The following is a 24212-nucleotide window of genomic DNA, read 5'->3' on the forward strand; positions in this document are numbered from 1 at the left end:
ACAAGAGTGTCACTTGCTGCATGTTGCATAAACATTGCACAATAATTTTGACTAATTGCAAGACAAATTGGCAAAGCAAGAGAGGCACGGAAAATAAATAAGAAAAAGAACAGCACAAAATCAAGCTGGCCACTATTGGGTAGGCTGGTCAAGACCGGACGAACGGACAACGCGTTTGAACCGCTATTCAGTTGCAGGCTGCATTCTTATTTTTTTTTCGTAGTCAACAGCAGTGTTGCTTTGGTGGGCGTTGTGGACTACAAAATTTGTTGGCTACTTTTTTATTTGAATTATTGAACGTATCAATGCCCGCGGTTAGAGCCAACTGTGCGCAGCGCGCTGAGCTGCTTGCAAAATATTATAATCTTTATGCATAAATTCACACACCGACTGGGGCAAGTTCGCTGCTTGAGTCTTTTGTTTGCGCTCAACGGCTATAAATAGCCATGGACCATTGAATTTGGTGCACCAGAAACCCAATTTTCCATAATGCGCAAATAGCTCTAATGGAACGTTTAATTAGCCATAGATTACAGTTTCTTTCATTTAGCCAAAGATCTCTGAAAAGCCGGTAAAAAATTTGCCTGCATGTGGCGCAAAATCAAACATTACATGCTGTGAATGTAGGTGTGTTATAAAAATAGCTTCAAATATGCTTGTGAATGCCCAGCATCAAGTTAAATATAGCTAATGATTTTTATTGACCTACAAGTGTGACAAATGTGCAGAATTTACAAAATACTTTTCTTTTTTTTTTCTTATAATATTATTGCTTTCATTCTTATAATATTATTTATAACTATCTGGTAATATTCGCACCCATTTCAGTTTATTCACTACACATAAGTGTAATACAATTTTTAATAGAAACTCCCCATCCCCCTTCGCAGATCTTACATGGGTAAATAATTTTATCTGTGGCCATTGGCTACTGTTCTCTTGCTAGTATCTACAACTGGATTAAAGACCATTAATAAAATATGGATAACCTCTGGCAGCGCTTCCGCTTGCTGATGCACTTTTGCTGTCCTGATCTCTAAACTGACCTACTTGCTGGAGATATGCAGAACGAAATCTGTGGGCGGGCTGTGCCTGTAAATATGACAAACATCCGTTAATATGGTAGTGATCTTGCGCCATATAAGCAGGAGCACAAGGTGACAGAGCCCAGTCAGACTATGGAAATTTTCCTTTTTCCTTTTAACTGACCACGTTCAATTTTAGCCAAAAGAAGATTTGCAACCTCTAAAATGGTTGGGCGGCTTGGCCAGAAAGGCAAAAACAGGCACGAAATTCAAATGACAAACCAAATGGCAGCAACTTAACAGATCGGAACTGGTATGGAACGGGGATTAGAAGCTGGGGCTGGGACTGAGACTGGGGTTGCGGCTGCGGCTGCGACTCGTGGACATTTAGACACTGGGCGATCTCACCCAAATACGCGACAGCTCAATCAGTTGGCCATGACTGCGTGCTGGATCTAGGAGCATTTTGGCCAATTTGATTTATGGTCGGCGAGTTTTCTTCCTTGTTGCATTTTCATGTTGGAATTCATGCATAAACATAAAAGCAGCCGAAATTTTTCCAGCCATAGTCATTGAACAATAGAACAGCGACATTTGTTGGCCTGCCCCAAGTCGCAACGCTCCATTGTGTTTTATGGTACCCAGAACGTGAGGTTCAACTTGAGAAGATCTTCTCGCTCAGCGCACGGGCTGGTAAATATATTGTAATAAACATAGATACTTACTTATGTATGTCCTATCGATTCTTCAAGTTGTCACTCGCTGATTATAGTACAAGCCCTGGCAAACAAATCGAATTCATTTGGCGCAGTTCGTAATCTCTTCAACCCATGAAATTCTTGGCGATTCTTCGGCTTTCATTTTAACTGCCTTAAAATATATTTTTTTATCACTTTGCTGTGCGTAGAACAGTTTTGAAATGCTCGTATTTTGCCAGACTATTGTGAAAGCTGCCACAGCAAAAGCGAAAAATTTATTTATTGACAATGCGAAAGTCTGGATGGGAGATTGGTGGGCTGAGGGACTGAAAGACTGGCATTGGTTTAATTAGTTAAGGTTCTCGCATTGACCCAGAGAACTACATTTCCCCTACAATGGGCAGAAGTGTGGGGCAGACATTTAATAGCACTTTAAGTGTGGGATCAGCTAAATGAGTAATTAAAGTGGAGGAGGCAGCCAGGCCTAGAGTCGGGGTGTCGGGATGCTGTGCAATCCGTTAGTCAGTTAGTCAGTCAGTTAGTCAGTCAATCAGTCAGGAAACGGTTAACATGCCCAGGGACGAGACACGAGCAGCTCGCGTTTGTCTACTTGATAAATGGCCCTTTGTCATCGTCTTGGCCCCTTCTCGCAACCAGCTCCCAGGTGCGACTAATCGCCGCTACTTGGCCACAGATTCAGACTCGGACTTGCATTCCGTCTTAGCCAGAGTCTTAGTTGGCTAAATAGTCTCACACCTCGACAAGGCGGCTGCTAATATTTTGGCCTTTTCGCTGCCAGCTGCCAGCCGCAGTCAACTCAATTAGGATGCTTGGAAATGATTCATTCTAATCTAAAGTCGAGTATCTGCAGTCATGAGCGGACCTCAACCCGTCGAAGTCTGGGTCTGAGCCAGAGTCTGGGCTTTAGTCCGATTTACCGTTGCGCCGTGCGGCGGCATTCCCCGCGGCGGCTTTTAACCGTTTGTTGTGTCTAGAATTTTGCATGGCCATTTCATTATTGATTCGCATCTGACTGCCTTGCAAATGTCTTCATTTAGTTGCCGTTTCGGACACGTTTACACTTTTAACATTCGCTTCGAAATTTATGACTTTTTAATGTGTCGGCATGTAGAACTTTTAAATTAACTTTTAAGAGAACCATATAATTCGCGTATAGTTACGAACTCCCGTAACTATTTGAAAAGTAAGAGTTATCCCGTATAAAAGTTTATTGTTACGCGCATATGAATATGATCGAACGAATGACTCTAATGAACGAATTCCATGAGCCACCTGTATGCGTATGGAATGCCATCATTAGGCTGACCACACATCTGGTCAGTTGGCTGCACTGAAAGTGAAAAACTAAATAGGCAGTGAAAAAACTAATATAACCCGACGACGCACTTTCATTTTATTCGCCACAATTCCTAATGAGTTCCACAAATGTGTCACACGACTGGACAATTACTTAACAATTGTTAGGACTTGGACTTGTCATTGCTCGTTGATTGAGTTTTTATTGCAATTTAGTGCAGAAAACTGCTTGAGGATCATTTGGCGTCGTAATTAATTTACCCAAACCAAAAGTGGCAGTTAAGTCAACCGGAAAAGGCCATCGTTAGGAGTATATTGCTCTTAATTGCTCAGAAGACAGTTGAAGAAGTGCTTACTGGTTTAGATTGCTTATTGCCCCAAGCTGTGGGCAACTGGCAACTGTGCAAAGTTTAGTTTCAAACGTCTCAAAACTCTATTAAGAGTTGGTCAAGCAGCTACTCAAATGTCTCTTGCTCATCACTGGCACTCAGCTATTTCCAGATCCTCTGTCAAGAGTCCAAATACAGTTGGACAACAGGCTAATGAGATTTTGAACTATATTGTGGATTCCGCTTTAATTGCCTGACAACATTGGTTGTTTTTTGGTATTGGATGGCTCGCTCCTTAACTCTGTTGCACTTTAAACTCTACCCCAACTAGCTTTGTGGCACGCCTCACGACTCGTAACGTTAAGAGGCCATTATATGAAATCCGGGTCTGCAGCAAGTGTCTGCGTGGAGTGGGTGTCTTGTGTGAATTGCGTCGCCTTGTGACCCAATAAAAATCCCATTAGTCGGCCTCATGTGTGCCCGGTATTCTCGTGCTCCTCTAAGTGGCACAAAGGTCGGCGCTCAGGTGCGATTCGATCTGCCCGCGGCAAACCCCAGGCCGAGCCTCGTTCATGTGTTGATTAATTTGTAAGACGATGAGCGCTGCATCAAACGCCCACTTTAGACAACTCATTGTGCTGCTCAGGTAGCTGGAAAGCTGCCTAAATTGGGAGGTTAGCCTCACAGTTCTCGCAGAGCAAAATTAAAATGATAATGATATACAAAACGAGTCGCTTAACGCCAACGACATTGTCTTTTATTCATATGTATATTGTTTTTTGATTAATTTTTATTATGTTTTGAAATTGATAATAGAATATGCTTATCCCCGCAGGTACCGTTATTCATTGTACCGTTTTGTTCGAAAGTGAAAGGACTGAGAGCAGCTACCGATGTGGAACCTACGCATTAGATCTAAAAAAGGTATGTTGATAAGAAACCCATAAACACAATCACTTTGGAAGGCGGCTTTCGCTATAAGAAGCGCCTCAAAATGAAAGTGTCGCATCATGTAGAGAAGACGCCCAAAAATAACCTTGAAACGAATAGACACAAAGTCCAAAAAGTTGACTTTTGGAAAATCACTCGAAAAGAATGCGCAGTGTGCACATTAAGAACATGAAAAGAGAAATTTGTCAACAATTTTATTTTCGACAATGTGTCGTACAATTTATCACGGTCCAGAGGTATTGTTTAAGGCTTTAGGTACTCTTTTGGGCCCCAAAACCTGCTGATTCACCTCAATTTGCATAGCACACAAATGAAAAGTAAAAGGCCTACAACTTGAGCATGAGCTGACAGCCTTCTAGATAATATACAAAGTCTTTAATTGTGTTTTGAATCTATGCTAATATGTTGGCATTCACATCAAACGCTTTCATTTTTGGACTAGCGAAATCTTTGGTCAATAATCACAGTCTTAAAGCTTCTCCTTCTCTCAACAAAATGGGGTTTGTCACATATGCGCAGAGCAATCGCTTCCATTTCACTTACGCAAAACGTACGCAAATCTGAACCACGCACTGGATTGACCTTAATGATTTCAGGCTAATGATTTTCGCATGCCCGTGATGAAATGGCAGCCATAAAAAAGGCTTTTGCCAAAAGCTGCGTAATGTCTTTTGAAAGTAAAAACAAGCAAAATTCGTGTAGCTACAACAAGCCGATGGCAACTGTTGCTATTTTGACCACTGTTGCTGCCGCTGCTGATGTTGCGGTTGGCATATCAAACAACTGGAGGCCCCACAGTTGACCGTTGACAGGAGTCTCTGTTTAAAGTGCATTTATTTTCATTTTCGTTGGCATCGGTTAACCTGCTGGCGCAGCATGTGTGCGAATTGTAAATTGTTCGCTTGGCAAAATAAACAGCGGGAAAATTTATTTCTATTTGCATTGCCTTGGCCCCACTCGTAGCTCGTACTCTGAAAATCATAACCATGCAGCGGCCAAGTGTATTCCAGGCCTTGGCCATGGCCAAATTCGAATATTTTATGTGTACGATATTTATTTATGCAAGCACATGCGCATACGGCTCTTGTCCGGCAATAGTTTTACAAGAAAATTTGCCTGGCATAAATTTCCCAACTGACCTACTTGGGGACGCAGCCAAAACTAAAGACTTAGGCAACAAACATGCTTGGTTTTTCTTTCTGCTCCCGCTGTAGTTTGAAAAGCGCACGGAGGATGTAAAACAAAAACTTGACGTAGGTGCTTAATTAAGAGCTTATTTAGTTAGCTCCCGTTGTGCTGCTGCCCACAAAAAAGTGAATGTACTTATGGCGCATGTCAACAATTTCACATAATGAACTGTCCATTAAGATGGTACAAAACCTCTCGAGTACATGTCAAGTGTGAAATATGCATGTAGCTAGAAAGGTATATTGATATTTTCTGCCGCTTAAAATGCTGAGTTTCGTGTCCTATTTAAATGATTGAGTGCAAACATGCATTCATCTTTATGAGGCCTAAGGAACTCAAGTACACGGTCCGTTAAACTTACATTCTTAAACTATTTGTTAAGAGTTCAAGAACAGCACAAGAGCAAAGGTTTTATAGAAGTAGCCAAGAGAGAACAAAGCTGCGGTCACCGATTTTCGAATTTGGCTATGATAGTTGGATATTTTTTGATATAGTAGTTTAATATGCGTGTCAAAGAATTGCAGCAACAATCCATGAACTTTCCTGCTCCAATTGGGGCACATTACTGAAGGCTCTTAAATCTTAAGCCTACTTTAATGTCATTTCTTTGTTTTTTTTTAGGTGATACCTTTTACTTTTGCTGTTTTCACAGTTTCCAAGACAGCTTCTGTTGCATTCGATCACATAGATCTGACAAGTTCTCTCTGACCTCTTATTTGCCTTGGGTTGTCGTTATTTTGACAAGCGCTTCATTCGCGTCTATTCAGTAATTATGCACTTTGAAATTTCTAAAAATTCTTCTGAAATTTAACCGTAAATGAACTCGTTGCACGGCCCGCCTACGAGCCGATTACACGTTTTCGGACAGTTCCCATGTAAAGGCAACTGACGTCACTTGAAATTGTCATGTATCGTCATTTGAGGAACGGCTCAATTTAAGCAATTTTCCAAATCAGAGCAACCGATTGCAGCTTCAGCAACGCGACTCGGTTTGCCGGTACGGTGCGATGCGGTGCGGTGCGGTGGCTGTTGCTACTTTGACCCGAAACCACCCACACGTCTTGTATTATGTTACTTTAATTTGGGTAATTTGGCCGTTGCTCGACTTAAATAATTTGAAAACAAATTTCAGCGCTGTTATTTAACTGGCCATTACAAAATTGTTTGTAATGGGCATTTAACCCCGAAAAAAGGTTCTACAATGCTTACATAAGATAAAAGTTGAGTTCTTGTTGTTCCTTATGCTCCTGCTGCTGCTGCTGCTGTAGCTGCTGCTGCTGTGCCTGGTGAAAGGTGGCTTGCCAAAGGTCAGACAAATATGAGAGCTCACGAGCAATGTTATTATATTTCAAAATTAGTGCATTTTATAAGGGGTTTCTTTTTTTGCGGGTGAAACGGGATAGGCTTTTGGCTGGCCTCCCAACTTGAAGCTCATTCGAATCGTGTTCAGCGACCAAGTTATGTCACTAATTTGCTGACGTTGTCGTGCCTCTTGTTGTGTTTGTTGTTGTTGTTGTCGTGTTGCTGTTGTTTTTGTTGCTGTTGTTGCTGTTGCTGTGCGACATATTTGCTCAGTCAGAGACAGTCCCTGGTGTATTCAGTGGCATTGCATATGGGCAAAAATTAATGCCAAATGTCTTGTTAAAAGAACAAGAGCAACATGAACACAAGAGCAACATCATCAGTAAATGATGATTACTGCATGTTCTGTAGCAAAGTTATTTAGCTCAGTGCCAGGCGACGTAATAAACTGCAGGTACTTATTGATTTTTACTGTTACAAAAGCAAGTTGTTAACATGAAAGTCGTGTGAATAACAGGCAAAGAAACAAACAGTCCAACAGTCAGGCACGCAGACAGACGAACAGACGAACAGACAAACAGACTGCCAGGTCCGGTAAAAGGCAGCAGCTATAAAAACAAGAAAGTATTTGGCAAGAAATGGGATGAACGATTTATAATGAGATATAAATCTACTTAGAAGAAAGCTAAATGTCTTATGAGAAATTCAAAAAAGGAATCGAACCATGTACAAAACTATTTCTTCTTTCTTATACCCTGTATCCATCCAATGGGTAAAAAAGCTGTTTCACCGTATTACAGAAAAAACATCCTGACTGTATACGGTAATAATATTATTAATCAGCAGCTCAATTAAGCTTTATTTACGTTGCGTCCATATCAAAGACCATTAGTGCTATGGCTTCGATTTTAATCGATAAATACAGAAGTATTATGGACTTTTTATTAAAATATTCTCCCATTTATTTGCCTAGGAGATAAGATTCCAATATTTAATTGCTGCGGCATCTCTGACATACAGGGTATCTCGTAGCCAAGTGCTCGAGACTTATACTCTTTTGTTTCCTTTTTTCATATAAATATAAAAGTAACCTGTACACAACGTTGTCACGACAGCAGCATCTTGGGTAATAACTGCGAGTTGGCAATTTCAATTTGGCTGCCGCATCGATACGCAAAGTGAAGTTTTCGTCATAAGATTGAAATATGCAGAGGGCCCAGTTAGTTACCAGAAAAGTGGCAGCTGCTGGTGCGCAGCGGGTGCAGCTACTCCTGCTGAGTCGCCTCCGCCAAAGGAGTACTTACGATCGGCCATATAATTGACGGAAGCTGTCGTCGCTCGTTGGAGCCCCAATGGCAGGCGCTGCGGTGGCCCATTTCAATTCGCTTTTATATGGTTGTCATAATATTTAACTATGATGGAACCATCAAATTGCAATTACCAAACGGTCTTAAGATTGACAAACAAGAGTGCGAGATGGTTGCAAAGACTGATGAAGCGAATTAGAAATAAAATGAGTGCAATTGCCATAAACGAATATGCTAATTTGAGTGGAAAGATGAATGCAATGGGGTGCAACTTACTTAGCTGCATTCCAGCAACTGCAGCAACAAGCTAGCCAATTAATCGCTATCAAAATCTAAGCTTTCCACGAACTGCCAATTATTACACAATGCCAGGCGTCAAGGTGGTTGGCACTACACCACGCAGCAGCCACACTGTGGCTGCAACCACAACGCACACCCAAGTGCTATGGATGGGTGCATTGCTCTCGTTTTGCATTGGCATCATTCGGTTGAATCTTCTGCCATTGGCCATTTTGCCATGCAAATTGGTACGCTGTCGCTGTCAAGTTGATTTGTCATCTTTCAACTTTGACAGCACGTGAGCTGCATGTAATTGCCAATGTCAATACCAATGCCTGTTGCCAGTTGCCGATGGCGATGGCGATGGCATTGCTAAGGGCCGGTGACAGTAGCCGTTGACAGGCCTTGGCAGGCCGAGCAAATTGGCGGCACATGTTGCTGGCAACATTGTTGATGAGGCCTGCTACATGTTGCCGGCGATTGTTTACGACCATACAATTAACTTTTATAGGTAATAGGCGGCCAGCATTTGAATTCTTTTATAATTTTTGTTGGTTGATTTGTATGGCGAAGACACTCTCGCGCTCTAACACTCTAATTGCCTAATTAGTCGTACAACACAGGACGGCAAACACTTGAAATGTGATTAAAGCTTTTACCTCGCACTGACTGCCGGTTTGTTTTGGCCAATTTAATTGGTACGATATTTGCAATGTTTAGAGAGAACTAGAACAACAGCCACAAAACAGATACAAAACGTGGTGGCATTTAAAACTTTAACGATTTCACACTAATGGCCACTCGATAAGGCCACAAGCAGAACCACAGGCACAACCATTGGTAGCACCCGCGGCATGGGCAGTGCCAGCATCTCAAGGGCGCGCCCGTGCCTTAAAGCCTACGCAAAAGACACGGGATCCGAGCCTTCTAACGAACGACTATCGCAAACAAAAGTCAAGAACAAGAGGCAGCCATGATCTTGATAATTGCCAAAAACGTTTGCGCTGTGCGGTCTGCGGCCCAGCCCATGCCACACCCACCACCACCACCAAAAGCAGTCCAAAGCCACAAACATGACTTTTAAGGGCCTTACATGTCGATTGGAACGATTGCTTCATGCAGCTGTGTGGCCAAGGCAAACGACTCGGAACAAATCGTGTGACGAAGCTGTAAACGCTTCAACTGCCGACGGTTCCTCCTTCTGCAATGCCTCATGCTCCATCATACAAAAGGATTCAAGATTTTATTTTCTTTTTCTGCTTGCATTGATAGGTTCAAATATTTCGTGTAAAAATGTGTGATTGGTGGAATAAGTTTATAGATCAGCTAGTACAAAGGTTTCAAATATATTTTAAAATCTGGTACTCCGGTCATTAGCTCAAGATTCAAGGTAGCTTAAAATACCCTCTTTCTCTCTCTCTCTCTCTATCTCTCTCTAAAAAGCTAAAAATTCTCTGTAACTTAAAATGAGTAAGGGTATTTACATATTAGGAGGCAGGTGGTATAATCTACGAAACTATAAATTTGTGATCGCTTTTAACAGCCTGCGGTTAGATACTTAACTTAGCCGGCTTCACTTTATTTTTTGAGGACAAGCTAGATGCATGCCATCCTTTTGCTTCAGACATTAATGAAGACTCCTTATATATATAAAAATGAATATTTTAAATTTCCAATTATGAGCCCGAAAACTTTTTTCTTTAATATTTAAAAAATATATTTTGATTTATTTTAATATTGTATAACTTAATGGGAATACAAAGAAACATTGTATAATGGACTTGGTTAGTTAGACAAGCGGTCATTGGATAAAAATCAATCAGGTGAATAGACAAAACCCGTTACGAAACGTGTCAAAGGTGACAGCAGCCGTATTAGAAATCAATTTGAGATGAGCTACAGCAGCTAACAGTAAACACAGAATGCCAAATGGTAGATGGTAAATGGTGAATTGCGAGGCCTCAGAACGGAACTGCAAAACAAATCAATCTGTATGTAGTGGCCAAGTAGTAGAAGAAGAATAAAAAGAAGACGAAGAGAGTGCAATTCCAATTGTGATTATAGTCAGGCGGCTGCCGCTGCTGCCGCTGCTGCACCTACTGCTCCCCGGCAGTCAATGCACTTGGACTTGGCCACCTGCTGGCCCACCGAGCCAAGTCAATCTCAAGCTATGCAGCTCGCAGCTCGTTGTACGGTTTGCGTAAATTGTTTTCAGTTTCCAAGTTTCCACTTGCCGTTTTAGCCAGCACAATCAGGCTTGTGGTCAATGCCGTTTGCTGGGTGGTGTTAATTCTTCCACAACTAATTCTTGGCATTATTCGCTGCTAGTTTGTAGTTAGCAGCCGTTGATCGCCGGCGTGACAGCCGCAGAAGTCATAACCCAGGAAGCCAGCGCTGCTGCTGCTGCTGCTGCTTTTAGAAATCAACTCGTATTAGCTGCTCATTTTGATATGTTCGGATGTGTGCTCACACATGCGGAAGAAGTGGTCAACTGTGGCCCAACCGCTAGGGAAACTAACTGTTCTCCTGGGAACGGGCAATCACTCGTGACCACATATAAGATAATCAGCGACCATCTATAAACTATAAATGATGACAACTGCTAGAAAGTCAATGGATATTGAAATTTGCAAAAATGAGCTGATTTAAATTGATTATTCATAAAGATTAAGCTATTTCGCTTTATATATGACATTCATTAAGTTAAATGTGTCTTCCAAAATCAAATCTAGATTTATAATTCAAATGCCCTAAATTTAGGCATGGAAGAAAACTTATCCCACCCCAAATTCTTGATACCAGGCCGAATCAATAAAGCAATGTACATCTAGTTTGTATGATAAACTTCAAAATATCTAAACTAAACCGCATTTAAGTTGCTTCACATATGTATATGAACCCAATGTTGTTAGAATCAGTCTACTATATCATATAGCATAAAGGAAAATGGGTCGAAAAATTAGTTTGTGAATGGAAAAATGTTATATTTTGCAAGATATCTTAGCCGAAATTTTCAATTCCAAACTTCAAAATTCTCCTCACATATCGGTAAAACTATAAGGCATGCACTTTACCCTATTTTTCACACTCTCTCTCCCTCACTCTCTAATTTTATCCTTCGTTTTATTTCCTGCTTTAACTCTAGCCCGCTCTTTACTTCTTTTTTTAGTTCAGTTATGTGGCTAGATAAAATTCAGACTGCATCGTATTAATAGGTGACAATAAAATAATCGTGCTTACTTATATATTTATATATAACTACGAAATCTCCAGGTATTACGGATTATCTATGTTTATATGAGAGCATTCTACGCAAGAGGCAATACAATTTGGTATTTATTTTTTAACGCTGGAATTAGTTAGCAGTAGTAGTTTCCAAACACGGTTTCAATTCAATAGATTAGTGAGGATATTGCAAACATAAGAGCTGAAATCGGTTAAAGAAAAGGTAAAGAAAACTAAAGATGAAACGGAGCAATTAAAAAACCAATTTGCCACACAACCGCAGCAACAAATAACAAAGTTTATAAATCTCTGCGATAGCTTTAATAAATGTAATAAATGTGCACATGCCAAATTGTTGATGCTGTTGTTGTTGCTGTTGTTGTCGGACAGCGCATGCGATTCTTATTGTTGCGAGTATTTTTGTTATTCTGACAGCTGAGCTGCGTCCATAAAAACATTTATAAGCCTCATTATGAAGACTAGAATTTCTTGTCATTGAGACTAGACTTTCACAGCGTGCGCGCGCTCTTAGAATGTCGTCTTGCGGGGGATTCGGTGTGTATGGAGGGGGAGGGGGAGCGGGACGAGGTGGGTAACAAAAACAAACTCGGTGAGCATCGATGTAGCTTCTGTGTTGCTTTTGCTATTGTTGCCATAACTTAATGCTGATTTTTGGTTGTTAGAAGTGGGCTATAGTGCGGCGGCCTTTGAAGTCGTTCAGCAAGTGCGTTTGTTAAGTTCGTGTCTTTTGTTTGACACAGCCTCTTTTTTCGCAACATTTGATATTTGTTCAGCACTTAGCCGCAAGCTGCAAGCGCAGTGGCTGCAAATAGTTGACCCACTGACGCGTGCAGCCCTAAATGCCAAAGAAGACACTGGCTGCAGTCCCTGGCTGGCCGACTAGCTGGTTTGTTGGCAGGTTAGTTGAGTGACTGACAGCCATCACACTTGAAACGAACCCAAATGCTGCCCCATACACACACACACACACAGACACACTTACATAGAGACTGGACACCGGACACCGTTTTCTCTTTTGTTGGAAACGTTTTCATTTTCACGCCGCGTCGTTGGTTTCATTTTCATTTCGGTTTCTGTTTTGGATTTCGGTTTTTTTGGGTTGTAATGTCAAAACAAGTGGCATTGAGAATGTCTTTAAGCTCAAATGCAGCAATTGAGTTAACGGTTCTCACAGTTTTTACCGTCACTTGTAAAGGAGTTATTACTCAAACTTAAAGCCATATAATGCGGTACACCGAGTGACAAATTGCAGGCGCCCTTGGGGCTAAGTGTATTTGTTGCGAGTCTTCTGCTGCTGCCTGATCATAAATATTTACCAACCGGCTGCAGTCCTTGGCAATCTGAGGTACAATCTAACGCACGCTGGCAGCATTAGGTAATAAATTGCTGGCCCGCCCCGGCGGCCATGAAAATTGAATTGTTTGTTGTTGGTGTTGGTGGCTCACGAAGGCGAAGCGCGATCGGCACGCCCACATTGCGTTGGCCAGGCTCATTAGCGAATATCGTGGGATTGAACGTAATTTTTGTTTTTGTTTGCCCAGAGATGAGCGCTCTGATCTAACTGCAACCTCCAACTAGGAGTAAGACTGGGATTGCAGTTGCCCGGGCAACATCTGCAGCACGCAAAATAAATGAGCGCACATTAAGTTAAATGATTGCGAATATTAGAAAATATTGGCATGCCAAATGCTGGGCAGGCTTAGGCAGCAGCAGCTATCCAGGCGCAAGTGTAGCGCAGCTGTTGCTATTTGCTAAAAATAATAAATGATCCTTGGCCTTGGCGACGGCCATGTCGTTATGTCTCATTAGCACTTGCCGGGCATTTACTTAGGTGCGCAAATTAAAATAAAGAGCAGCGCAACACTTGATGGAAAGCTTTGGACTCAGGCCCTGTCCTAGCCGAGCTTCAGGCTCAAAGAAGTTTTCAAGCGCCAAACCTGTTTGGATCCGGCAAAGTAAAGAAGTCGTTGGCAAACACACAAAAGAAATAAGCCACTCAGTGTTTTTTGATATTGCAGTTGAGTGGTTTGTCTTTGGTTTTGTGTCTTTACAATTTTGCTTTGCTTTGCTCAGCCAGGAAGTTGATGCATGGCCAAAAAAAATAATACATCTTTGAGCCGTTCTGGCTGCAATTTAATGATTTTGAATTGGCCAAAAGTTTTAATGAAAGTGCTGCTTCGCTTGCTGGCAACGAAAGATGCTCTTGGAGACGCCTTCACTTTTTTGTTTTTGCTGCACAAATTACACAGGCAGCTGTTACGGCTGGCAATCAGCATAAGATTTCAGCATTTCACTGCCCACTGTTGTTGTTTTTTTGTTGTTTTCTTATTTTGCAGAATTCCCAGTTTTGGTCGCTGCGCTTTCGTGTCAACACATATTATATGCCAGCGAAACCGGCCTGCAGCAGGCACAGCCGTAGCCACAGCCGCAGCCGCAGCCGGAGCACTCGGCCAGATAATCAAAAGTCCAACTGGCAATTCGGCAAGTGGCTCTGGCAGGCTATCATTCATTCATTCACTCACTCACTCACTCATTCACTCACCCATTCCAGCGAATTCCATACGTTGTGCGAAGCGTGGGCTCAATGAGGTCAGTCTGCTGTGTCTTGCCAATAAGCTTAACCATTGTCTCGATTCTATTTTTCCGGGCCATTGACTAGCAGCCAAAAATTTCACTTTTCATAAGCCATACAGCAAAACCATATGCCATATGTTACCATATGCCTAATGCCACATGCTAAATGCCTGTCCACGACCTGTTGAACTTTTGGCTCACTGCTACAAAAACAATGACTGATATGGGTCATGGCGCAGGTAGTACAGCACGCCGTTCCCATATTTGATTGTCAAACATCGACTACCGTTTGGCCAAAGTCGCTGTTGTGGTTGTCGATGTTGTCGTTGTTGTTGCCATTGTCCATGCTCTGCGCTGTCGCCGTCGTTGTCAATGTTGGCTGTCAATTTTGTCAGGCCGGCTGACAGGCCTACAAGCGTACCAACTTGGCTAACTGGCCAACGCTTTTGTGCAAAATCAATGCCGCGATTGCATGCACAGCATATAAGATCAGATCTGGCCAAGATCTGACACAAGGCTCCAGGCATCTTGGCGGTTGCTCCAAAACCTGTGCCAAATTTATGTTCAACACACCATTAATCACGGCCACGGAGTGTTGGCGTCGGCATGTGCCGAACTGTGGTCAACCCTGGCAACAAAAGAATTTCACAAATCATAACCGCAGAAATGGTTTTTTGGCCAATACCACTGACACATATATATGTCAGGCAGCTCCAATGCTCCAATACCCGAAGACTGTGGCTTCAAGACCCATTTGTGCTCGTAATTTGGGAAGTGGCTGCAAATTAACCTTAATTGATTGCATTTGACAGCAGACGTAGCAGCAGCAGCAGCAGCAGCAGTGACTGCGAGTCAGCCATTGTGGGAGCGGGTCTATAAACCAGAGCAGTCCGGTGTTGGGAATCTCAGATAGAAGCGCTCGATTCGTAATAGCGTTCATTACAGCTGAGCTGCTTCAAGTGCACGGGAATAATTCAAACATTATCATTAGCCCGTTTTTATTTTAGTTTTTAGTTTTTTTTTTGGGTTTTCTGTCAGGAAAGTGAATCCGTGTATTTTTGTGGGTCTGTCTGGGTCCATCGATTGACCTGCTGGAAAACTCTTGGCACACAACTTCACTTTCTATTTATTTACTTAATACAAGTTAAAGCGGCGGCTTCTTTTGTGCCACAGCACACAAATCACTTCGATTTACTAACAATAATCGGTGGAGGGAAAACCGTTTTCTTCGACCAGCTCCACAAGGTGTTTATGGCAAATCGTGACAAAATGCTTTGACTCACTGACAAATTGGTGCAATGAGCCTGTCGGCGAAACAGCAAACGAACTTTGATTGAACATCCCAGCCTTTGACATTTTGGCAAGTGAATTTGATTTAAAAGACTCAAATGGGTTGGGCAAAAGAAAGCTACAGCAAGGAGTACTACAATTGAAAAGCTTGTTGCAATCAAATGTAGAAGACAGTTTAGTATAAGAGCTTAAATGTTCTGCTGGGATGTGTTCAACTAAGACCCAGCTCCAATATAATTATAAAAATTTAACTCGTCTCCATTTTCCCCATGCCTAAAGAAATTACCGGGAGAATATACTAAATATATATATTATATGTAATTGTGTTAATTAGACTAGACTTGACCCAATGTGTTTTATTCCATTCCGTTCTTTTTAATTTATCTTTTATATGTATGCCATTTTAATATAAATTACTAATTAAGAGTTTGAGGTGCCGCGCATTTTCTGCTAACATGGGAACAGAATAGAAAGACCGTAATTTACCGTGCACAATTTTCTTCTGAACAAATAACCAGATGGGAATTCTTAACAAAAACCCATGAATAATAATTATGTTAACATCTAAATCTGCGGCATTTATGCTAGGCTATTTATATGAGAAAAATTTAAGGTAGCAATTTTTTACCAAACTAGTTTCTGAAATTCCTAATATCAACGCCAAGGCCGTATTGAATATTATAGTATATAGAAGATATCAATATGTGTGTTGTACACGTTATAAAGTCAACCTGTCACATTTCTACTCTTTCTACTTTACATACAGGGTATAGAAAAAATGTCCAACAAATATTAATATTAAATTTTAAATATTTTGGCAGTGGCTGCCAGTTGGATATCTCCTGTTAATATGCAAATCAACGTAGAAAGTAAACGTAGCAATGCATGATGCATATTTAATTTGCGTAGCTAGGCGCCAACCCCTCACCGCACGCCACCCCCAACCCGGCACTCAAGTCATGGTATACCCAAGACGGCATAAATTTCGAGCTGAACAAGTGAAATTGACCAAATTTGGCAACTGTAACTGCATAAACTGCAAGTCAAATGGGACTCAAGTCACTTTGATGTGTCCAACAAAGGCCAAGACCGCAAAGGAGACGTCTGCGACAGAGATAAAGCACGCAAATGTGTTGAAGTTGGCCAACATTTTGGCCAATTGCCCATATAAATGCTACAGCAGCGAATTTTCAGCATAAATTTGTAAATCTTTCTAACTTTTTTCTGGTTTATTTTCGTTTTGCTTGATTTTTTTTTTTTTATGCCAGCGAGTCGACGCATTTACGGCAACTTGTCGCAACCAAAATACAATTTTAAGCAAATTAGTTACATATGTAAATACATATACAAATTTGTGTGTATGTCCATGGACAAGCAACCTTTCACAAAGTGTTGTTGTAGCTGTGGCTATTGTTATTGTCGTCTTTGATAAAAGTGAAGATAGGATTGCAGTGAAAACATTTAAAGCTTTCGTGTAAACAGCATATCGTATCCAAACTGATCTAGTTTCGGGCGATTGTCCAAAACGAATAGCACAGATCTCTATCGCTGGCAGTTGCCAAGATGCAGATTCTTATCCTCACTTGAGCATTCAATTTGAAGAGCAGCACAAGCAGTCCTAGAACTGGTCTTGAGGTCATCTTATTTATTTTGGCTGCATTTCATTGGAATTACCATATCCTTGCTAATCAGCTAGCTGTACTTATATTTTTAAGTATATTGCTTGTTACCGACCACTTAGCGTGGCCCATAGCTGTTTCTCTAACTTAATTATAATACTTGCACACACTCGTATACAAACATTCACACACCCAAAGAACGCCCCAAATGCCATGGGGCAACATGTAGCGAGCCCCTTTTGAATGCTGCGTATAACTCATATGCTAATTAGATGTTACTCGTAACTAGTATCCACTGTACATGGGATACACATCTCTCTGGGCATCCCACTAATTGCTGGTCAATGGTCGGGCCGCTGCTTCCATTTTACTGGGTTAACAGGTGACGCGGAAATTACTTATTTAGAGTGCCAGTGAAAATTCCCTATGACCGCTAGACACAAAAATGGCCACGCCCATGCTCGACTTACAGGCGGTGCTTAAGAACCAACGTTTCAAGCGCATAATTAGCATAAAATTATTGAACTAATTGCTGCATGTGAATGACTAAATAAGTAAATGACTGCAGAGCTTTGGCTTCCTAACTGCCTGACTGCCTGACTGCCTGCCGGCCCCGTTTGCCCAGTGTGGGAAATGCAAGTGATCCCCATCTCGCCTAATCTCTCATTAGTCATAGTTGTTGCCATTATCTTATTACACAGGCGGCCCTTGGGGCTATATTTGGCTAATTTGGGCAACATCCAGCAACATCCCCATAAATTATGCAACTTAAGCACTGCCGTGTAGTCAACGGGTCTTTGAAGCGCCGCCTGAGATTCTCACATTTGTCAACACGCTTTGGACACATTTTGGCGGTGAATATTTTGGCTAGATAAAAGGTACTATAGTTACTTTTATATTGCTGAGTACTTAGATCGTATAAGGCACTACTTAGAGTATTGAATTCGCTTCTGGGATTAAAATAAAAATTAACTAAATTTAGAAAAAAATATCATCTCATTTCTTTCTATCGCTTTTATTATTCTTATAATTGCATTTTACTAGTATTCATTATTATAATAATAATTTTTATTTAGTACTTTTACGAGAATACTATCATGACTTCAATCTGGTTTGAACATTGCCTCGCCCTCTATATATTGATTCGAACTTTAGATCATAACTTTTTTTATACTTAAATACAATTCTGTTATTTTAAAAAAATTTTCTTGTATCACAATTCATTAATTTTGTGTACTGACAAAAGCTAAAATAAGCAGGATTTTGACCATAAACTATAACTCTAATTTTTGTTTTGCTTGGGTTTTTAAAATTGCGAGTTCCAAGCTCGAAAATTTAAGCTCATATAAATTGAGTGTATAAATACATCGGCAAGCTCGTCCTTAAATTTTTATAGAATTCGATTTTGGAGCGCATTTGCAGTTGCAGTTGCCACTTGCCAGGCAGCAAGCACATAAATTCCCTGGCAGCAGCAGCGATGAGCTCCAGCTGGAGCTCCCTGATCTGATCGCCTGTTCATTTGCACATGGTATGGCAATTTCACAGATTTATCATTTTTATCGCTTTGCAAAGCCAAAATTTATTAATATGCCAAGTGCGCATCGGGCCTTCGAACCGGTCCCAAGCCTCGGGCCGGAAATTTATGGCCGCTGGTTGTGTTAGCAACTGGCAACAGGCTGCAGCCTGCAATCAGCTGGCAGCTGGCCATGCCAAAGCTGGTCAACTTTTACGCATGATACCGTTGTCCCAGCTTGGCGTTTACGCAGTTCTTCACACGTTGCGTTGGAGGCTTAGCTGAGGCTTAATGTTTGGTTGGGATTAGATAAGCGAGCTGGTGCATAATTGGCCAGATGTTGGCAATGCTGTTTGCATATCGCGTGCCACGATGCCGTCGCCATCAGTTTCACTTGCGAGTGCTTTAAGATCCGATCTAGCTGGCACTCAGCTGGCAGGGCTTTGGCAAATAAATTGCCAACAGAGCCGGGAGCAATGTGGCTGGCTGGCTGGCTAGCTGGCATGCAGATAAGATTGTGATCTTGGCCTGTTATGAGTCAATCAGACGCCTGCTACATTGTCACCGTCACCTGGCGGTTGCCTCGAGCGCGTAGGCAAACAACATGCTGAGATTGTTTCGATTGCATCATGAAATTTAACTGCCTGGAATACTCGTACAAGGGGCGCTCCAAGTCTTCGCATAAATTGGCAGCAAAGAGGCTTGGCGTCAATACAGGCTGCTCTTGGCTCGCTCACTGGATACTTGGCTGGCTTATAAGGCGCCGCTGAGGTAACGCTCCATTCAGCTGTCCGCTGGGCAAAATGTTTATGAGATGACGATGCTTGCCGAGGACAGGCGGGGCCCTATCTCTGGTACCTTCTTTCATAATTTCTATGAGCAACACAAAAATGCTACCTTAATGGTAAATGAATAGACATGAAAGGCGCCGCTTGCCAATATCAGTTCTTGCCCTTGGCAGTCGCTGTGGGTTGCCAAAGATTCAATTCGGTTGACACTTTCTTCACAAGGGGCGCTATCTTCTTGAAGGACTCGTGGTCCTTGTCGCCCAGCAGATTAAAGATGATACTCTCGGCGCTGGCTATAATACAGCCTATGTGACGCAGACGCTCTAGGGCTAAATCGCGATCCTGATTGAGACGCGAGGCACTGCAGTCAGCGACAAGCCAAACATCTATACTATTATTGATAAGGTCAAACGCCGTTTGTTCTATGCACACATGCGTCTATAGGAGAATTGGAAATTGTTAGCAAACGTAGATTATGGTCATGTATTGAAACTAGCCTCAACTCCAAACAACACTGCCGTCTTGGGCTTGTCGCCAAAAATTTCTTTTATCTTATTTTCAACTGGCGGCACAAACATGCTGAACTTGGTCTTAGGCACGATAGCACAAGCGTGTTGCACATCCAGCTCGCAAACGGTAGAGCCCAACTTTTCCGGATATTGCTCTGTAACCAATAGTGGTACATTGAATACCTTACCAGCTTCTATCTAGAATATCATCTTGTTCACTTTTCAATTAAATGCAATGCTAAACAACTTACCAATTTCTTAGTATTCTCTATAACCGCCCCAAGCAACGGAATTGCTGGTTTGAACTTTTCTTGAATGTCGCATAACATAAATAACGTTTTATTTGGCTGCAAACGGTAAAGGGATTGTCCTACACTTTTGGCCATTTTCTTTCTAAAATAAATCTATACAATTTTGGTTTTCAAAGAATTTCTGTAATCATTTGAAAGTTCCCGCAAAGCAAACGCCCTCTGACGACAGTTGTCAGTACTTCGCTGTGCTGCTTGTATGCACTGGAAATCATCGATATCGATGCCACTGTTAATATGAATGCTAAAAAACGCGCTCTGTTAACTTAATGTTACGTGTAAAAATATTATTTCTATTAAGCGCTGTGATTTTTTTAAAAGCACTAGTTTTGTGCCTTAATATTTGGACTCAATAAACGCCAAAAAACGCACTAAACTTTAATTTATAGCTATAACTAACGATTAGGATCCAAACCGACCGATTTGCTGCCAAAGTTAAAACCAAAGCGAATTTAAAAATATTCGAAGCAAAGTTCCAGCATTACCAAAAACTATTAATGAAAAAACCATAAGACTTGGATACGTAAACAAAACAGTGAGTATAAAGAAAGCCGGCGTGTTTCATAACATTTTACCCAAATATTGTTGTCTCGTCAAATAAAAGAGGCACTTATCGAGCTGCCGCTTATCAGATGTTTTCTATCGACAACTTAACATGCCTTGGATAACTGGTCACACTTTCAAAAAAAACATGGTCATACAGTCTGCTACCCTGCCTTTGCTTTGTTTACCTTTTCTGTTTACAATTTTTTTTTCGACGGTAAAGTGAAATAAGTGTTTGAATTTAAATTAAAAATTCTTTAAATAAGGCAAGTGTATAATAGATTCTACACGTTTAATATGGTGGACTAAACAGATGTCAAGATTCAAAACTACCGCCGTCACTGTCATTGCCGGAACCACCAGTTGAATGCCGCTAATATTTACCTGTGCTTGTGCGTGTGTTTGTGTTTGTGTGTGCATAATTTTGTTAAACACAAATTTGGCACCGAACCAGCGCCAAGTTCTTGGTTGACACTTACAGCGGGCACAACTAATTGCGGCCGCATAAATTACGCTTCTCTGAGATTATCAAGGCATTTGAATAGCAAATATGTATATACATATATATGCACATACAGTTCGAAGATAAGCGTCGCTGTCCGATTTGCTGTTGCCTGTCATATAAAAACAAAAATATCAAAAGCTCGACAACGTGCTGACGGCTGAAGCAACGCCGGCGTTAAAGTCAACGCCAGCGTCAGCGCCGCCGTCGCCGTCAACGTTGACAACGCCTTTATCAATTTGCAACGGATACGCAAGTTGTGACAAGTTGAATTAATCGCTTAGCCATCGCGACGCGCTATACAGTCTAGACTCTAAACTAGCACAGTCCCAGCACTCCCAATCACACTCTCTCACTCTCACTCTCACTCACTTTTCGCCTGCCCGTGTCTCTGGCTAATTGCGCTGCTCTCTCTTTTTGCCAAACTGTTTGCGAATTGGTCGCGGTCCATTCGCATCGCAATCGTTCAGTAGCTAAGGGAAGCGTTCGCCTGTCAGACGTTGTCTGCATCTGCCCCAGCAATTTTCGACTGTCCTGGCATTGGCGTTGGCATTTCATTTGATTAATATTGATCAATTGATAAATACGCTTACACTTACACACACACACATACATTCTCTAGCCATAAATTCTGACATAAATGTTGGAGCTCTGACGCCAGCTGAATAGCTGCCGCCGCCCACTAGTTTGGTCAGTTTTTGGGCCTCAAAACGCAAGATCTTTCTTAATAATTCGCCTTTACATTTCTCTTACAGTTAGTCGCATAGTACAAATTGTATAGGATGAGCCTACAATCGATCAAATATCAGCGTGGCAGCCTGGAGATACTTGATCAGCTGCTGCTGCCCGTCGTCTCCAAGTATGTAACCGTGCGCGGTGTTGAGGACGGCTGGAAGGTCATCAATAAGATGCAGGTAAGCAAGAATAATCCTATAGATAGACCAATCCGTAAACCTATATAAATTCCTGTCTTGTTCAATTCTTAAATCATGTACCAATCGCCGTTTGACGCTCTATAAATAACGTCATTTAATTTTTCTATAGATAAATAAATTAAATAAATCTTGTAAATTGCTTGCCAAGCATCAAAACGTGTGCAAACACATCATCATCAAAATTAATTGCATCTTGCTCAAAACGAAATTGTTTGTGGTTTGCTCATTTAAGTGGTGTGCCCTCTAGTTATTACCACGACTAAATATGTAACCAAGCTCTGGGTTCGCCTTCTTCATTATTTATTTTTTGGTTAAACAAATAGAATCTGCGAGAGCGAGAGATAATTTCCTAGTTGTTTACTGCTGCTTGTGCAAAGAGCACGCATGCGGCTCATCACGTGGACTGCGGGCGACCCATTATATAATGTGGCTATAAAGAGTTTATGGCCAGATAAGAGCGTTGACACAGCAGCAGATGATACTGATACAGGCCCTAGACTTGCACCCACTCATTAATTGTATATATCTCTGGTTTGTTAACTCCCTTTATAGGTACGGGGCGCTCCGGCCATTGCCATTGTGGGCTGCCTCTCGCTGGCCGTCGAAATCTATCCGGAGGAGTTTGGCAGCAAGAAATCGCTGCGTCAGGAAATTGAGGGCAAGCTAAACTATTTAGTCTCCGCACGGCCCACAGCGGTCAACATGAAAATTTCCGCCGACGAGCTAATCACGCTGGCCAATGAGCTGACCAAGGATGATAACGTGACGGTGGAAGACATGAAGCAAAGGTAAAACACACATCGCAAAGGCAACATCAAAAGACAACGCGCAGCCATTATTCCAATGTTATTCAAGATTCCTGAACGCCACCGAGGCCATGCTGGAAAAAGACATTGCCGACAATCGCGCGATTGGCGCCAATGGCGCCAAGGCCATACTTGGGCATGTAGCAGATACGACTAGTGCGGCCGCAGCTGGTCCTGTGCGTGTGCTGACGCACTGCAACACGGGATCCCTAGCCACAGCAGGTTACGGCACAGCGCTGGGCGTAGTGCGGCACCTCAGCGAACTGGGCAAGCTGGGTAAAAGCGAAAAGCAAAATGACCGAGCAGCTGATTAGTGTCCATCTTTTCCCTCACAGAGCACGTTTACTGCACGGAGACACGGCCGTACAACCAGGGTGCACGCCTAACCGCCTACGAGCTGGTGCACGAAAAGCTACCCGCCACCCTGGTGCTGGACAGCATGGTAGCGGCGCTGCTGCGTGTGAAGAATGTAGCTGCTGTAGTCGTCGGCGCCGATCGGGTAACAAATTCTTGTGCTGTCTGCTGAGCTTGGCAACTTAATCGATATCACTCTCCCTTCAACCAGGTGGCTGCCAATGGTGATACGGCCAATAAAATTGGCACCTACCAAATAGCCGTTGTGGCCAAGCATCATGGCGTGCCCTTCTATGTGGCCGCACCGTTGACCTCCATCGATCTGCAGATACCCAGCGGTGATCACATTATAATCGAGGTGCGACCCGATCGCGAAATGACACACGTGGGCGAGCATCGCATTGCGGCGCCGGGCATCAATTGCTGGAATCCCGCCTTCGATGTAACGCCCGCCTCACTTGTAACTGGCATCATCACTGAGCATGGAGTCTTTAAGCCGTCAGCGCTCAAGGCGGAGATTACCAAGCTGCTTGATTTATAACAGCCGCACAATTTGTTGCTGCTGTTGTTGTTAATATTTGCGTTGAACGAATGCACTCCAGTTGCAAAGAGCACCACACAGAAACACACACGGAACCACAAACATATGGGCGACCAGCCAACTGGCTTTTGTATATGTAAATCGGCGCTGAACGAAAATACAATGCACATTATCTTTACACAATAAGGCTTCAGAGTTTGTCCAGATGCTTTTTGTTTTATTTTTTTTTGTTTCCATCATTTTCGTCATTGTTGGCCCATGCTTTAAAGCTGAGTGCCAGTCGCGAGA

At 42.2% G+C, this 24212-nt stretch overlaps 2 protein-coding genes across 4 annotated transcripts; one reads left to right on the plus strand and one right to left on the minus strand.

Moving 5' to 3' along the window:
- Nucleotides 1-18385: 18385 nt before the first annotated feature.
- On the minus strand, nucleotides 18386-20393 carry LOC135435890 (isochorismatase domain-containing protein 1). 2 transcript variants are annotated; one of them, XM_064693133.1, is made up of 3 exons: nucleotides 20187-20393; nucleotides 19924-20133; nucleotides 18386-19864 (listed from the first exon to the last, which is right to left on the minus strand). In XM_064693133.1, the coding sequence occupies exons 1-3, from the start codon at nucleotides 20319-20321 to the stop codon at nucleotides 19580-19582; spliced, it is 630 nt and encodes a 209-aa protein (XP_064549203.1). In that variant the 5' UTR covers nucleotides 20322-20393; the 3' UTR covers nucleotides 18386-19579. The 2 variants fall into 2 exon arrangements, with proteins under 2 accessions (XP_064549203.1, XP_064549204.1); XM_064693134.1 differs by having other exon boundaries at nucleotides 19924-20129; nucleotides 20187-20324.
- A 173-nt stretch (nucleotides 20394-20566) lies between these two features.
- LOC135435888 (methylthioribose-1-phosphate isomerase) lies at nucleotides 20567-24110 on the plus strand. 2 transcript variants are annotated; one of them, XM_064693129.1, is made up of 6 exons: nucleotides 20567-20778; nucleotides 22044-22202; nucleotides 22776-23011; nucleotides 23079-23305; nucleotides 23365-23528; nucleotides 23595-24110. In XM_064693129.1, the coding sequence occupies exons 2-6, from the start codon at nucleotides 22071-22073 to the stop codon at nucleotides 23922-23924; spliced, it is 1089 nt and encodes a 362-aa protein (XP_064549199.1). In that variant the 5' UTR covers nucleotides 20567-20778; nucleotides 22044-22070; the 3' UTR covers nucleotides 23925-24110. The 2 variants fall into 2 exon arrangements, with proteins under 2 accessions (XP_064549199.1, XP_064549200.1); XM_064693130.1 differs by lacking the exon at nucleotides 20567-20778 and adding an exon at nucleotides 21664-21978.
- The last annotated feature ends 102 nt before the right edge of the window (nucleotides 24111-24212 follow it).

The sequence above is a fragment of the Drosophila montana genome, unplaced genomic scaffold (genome assembly GCF_035044405.1).
Source record: "Drosophila montana isolate Dmon_TW-CO22-7 unplaced genomic scaffold, ASM3504440v1 contig_3733_1, whole genome shotgun sequence".
In the NCBI taxonomy this organism is placed as follows: domain Eukaryota; kingdom Metazoa; phylum Arthropoda; class Insecta; order Diptera; family Drosophilidae; genus Drosophila; species Drosophila montana.

What these genes read in the sequence shown, in the direction of transcription:
- LOC135435890 (XM_064693133.1), bottom strand. Translation starts at nt 20,321, where the DNA reads ATGGCCAAAAGTGTAGGACAATCCCTTTACCGTTTGCAGCCAAATAAA. An exon ending in TAGAGAATACTAAGAAATTG is followed by an intron (nt 20,134 to 20,186) that starts GTAAGTTGTTTA and finishes ATGATATTCTAG; the next exon opens with ATAGAAGCTGGTAAGGTATT. An exon ending in CAGTGTTGTTTGGAGTTGAG is followed by an intron (nt 19,865 to 19,923) that starts GCTAGTTTCAAT and finishes ATTCTCCTATAG; the next exon opens with ACGCATGTGTGCATAGAACA.
- LOC135435888 (XM_064693129.1), top strand. Translation starts at nt 22,071, where the DNA reads ATGAGCCTACAATCGATCAAATATCAGCGTGGCAGCCTGGAGATACTT. An exon ending in GTGGAAGACATGAAGCAAAG is followed by an intron (nt 23,012 to 23,078) that starts GTAAAACACACA and finishes ATGTTATTCAAG; the next exon opens with ATTCCTGAACGCCACCGAGG. An exon ending in TAGTCGTCGGCGCCGATCGG is followed by an intron (nt 23,529 to 23,594) that starts GTAACAAATTCT and finishes CCCTTCAACCAG; the next exon opens with GTGGCTGCCAATGGTGATAC.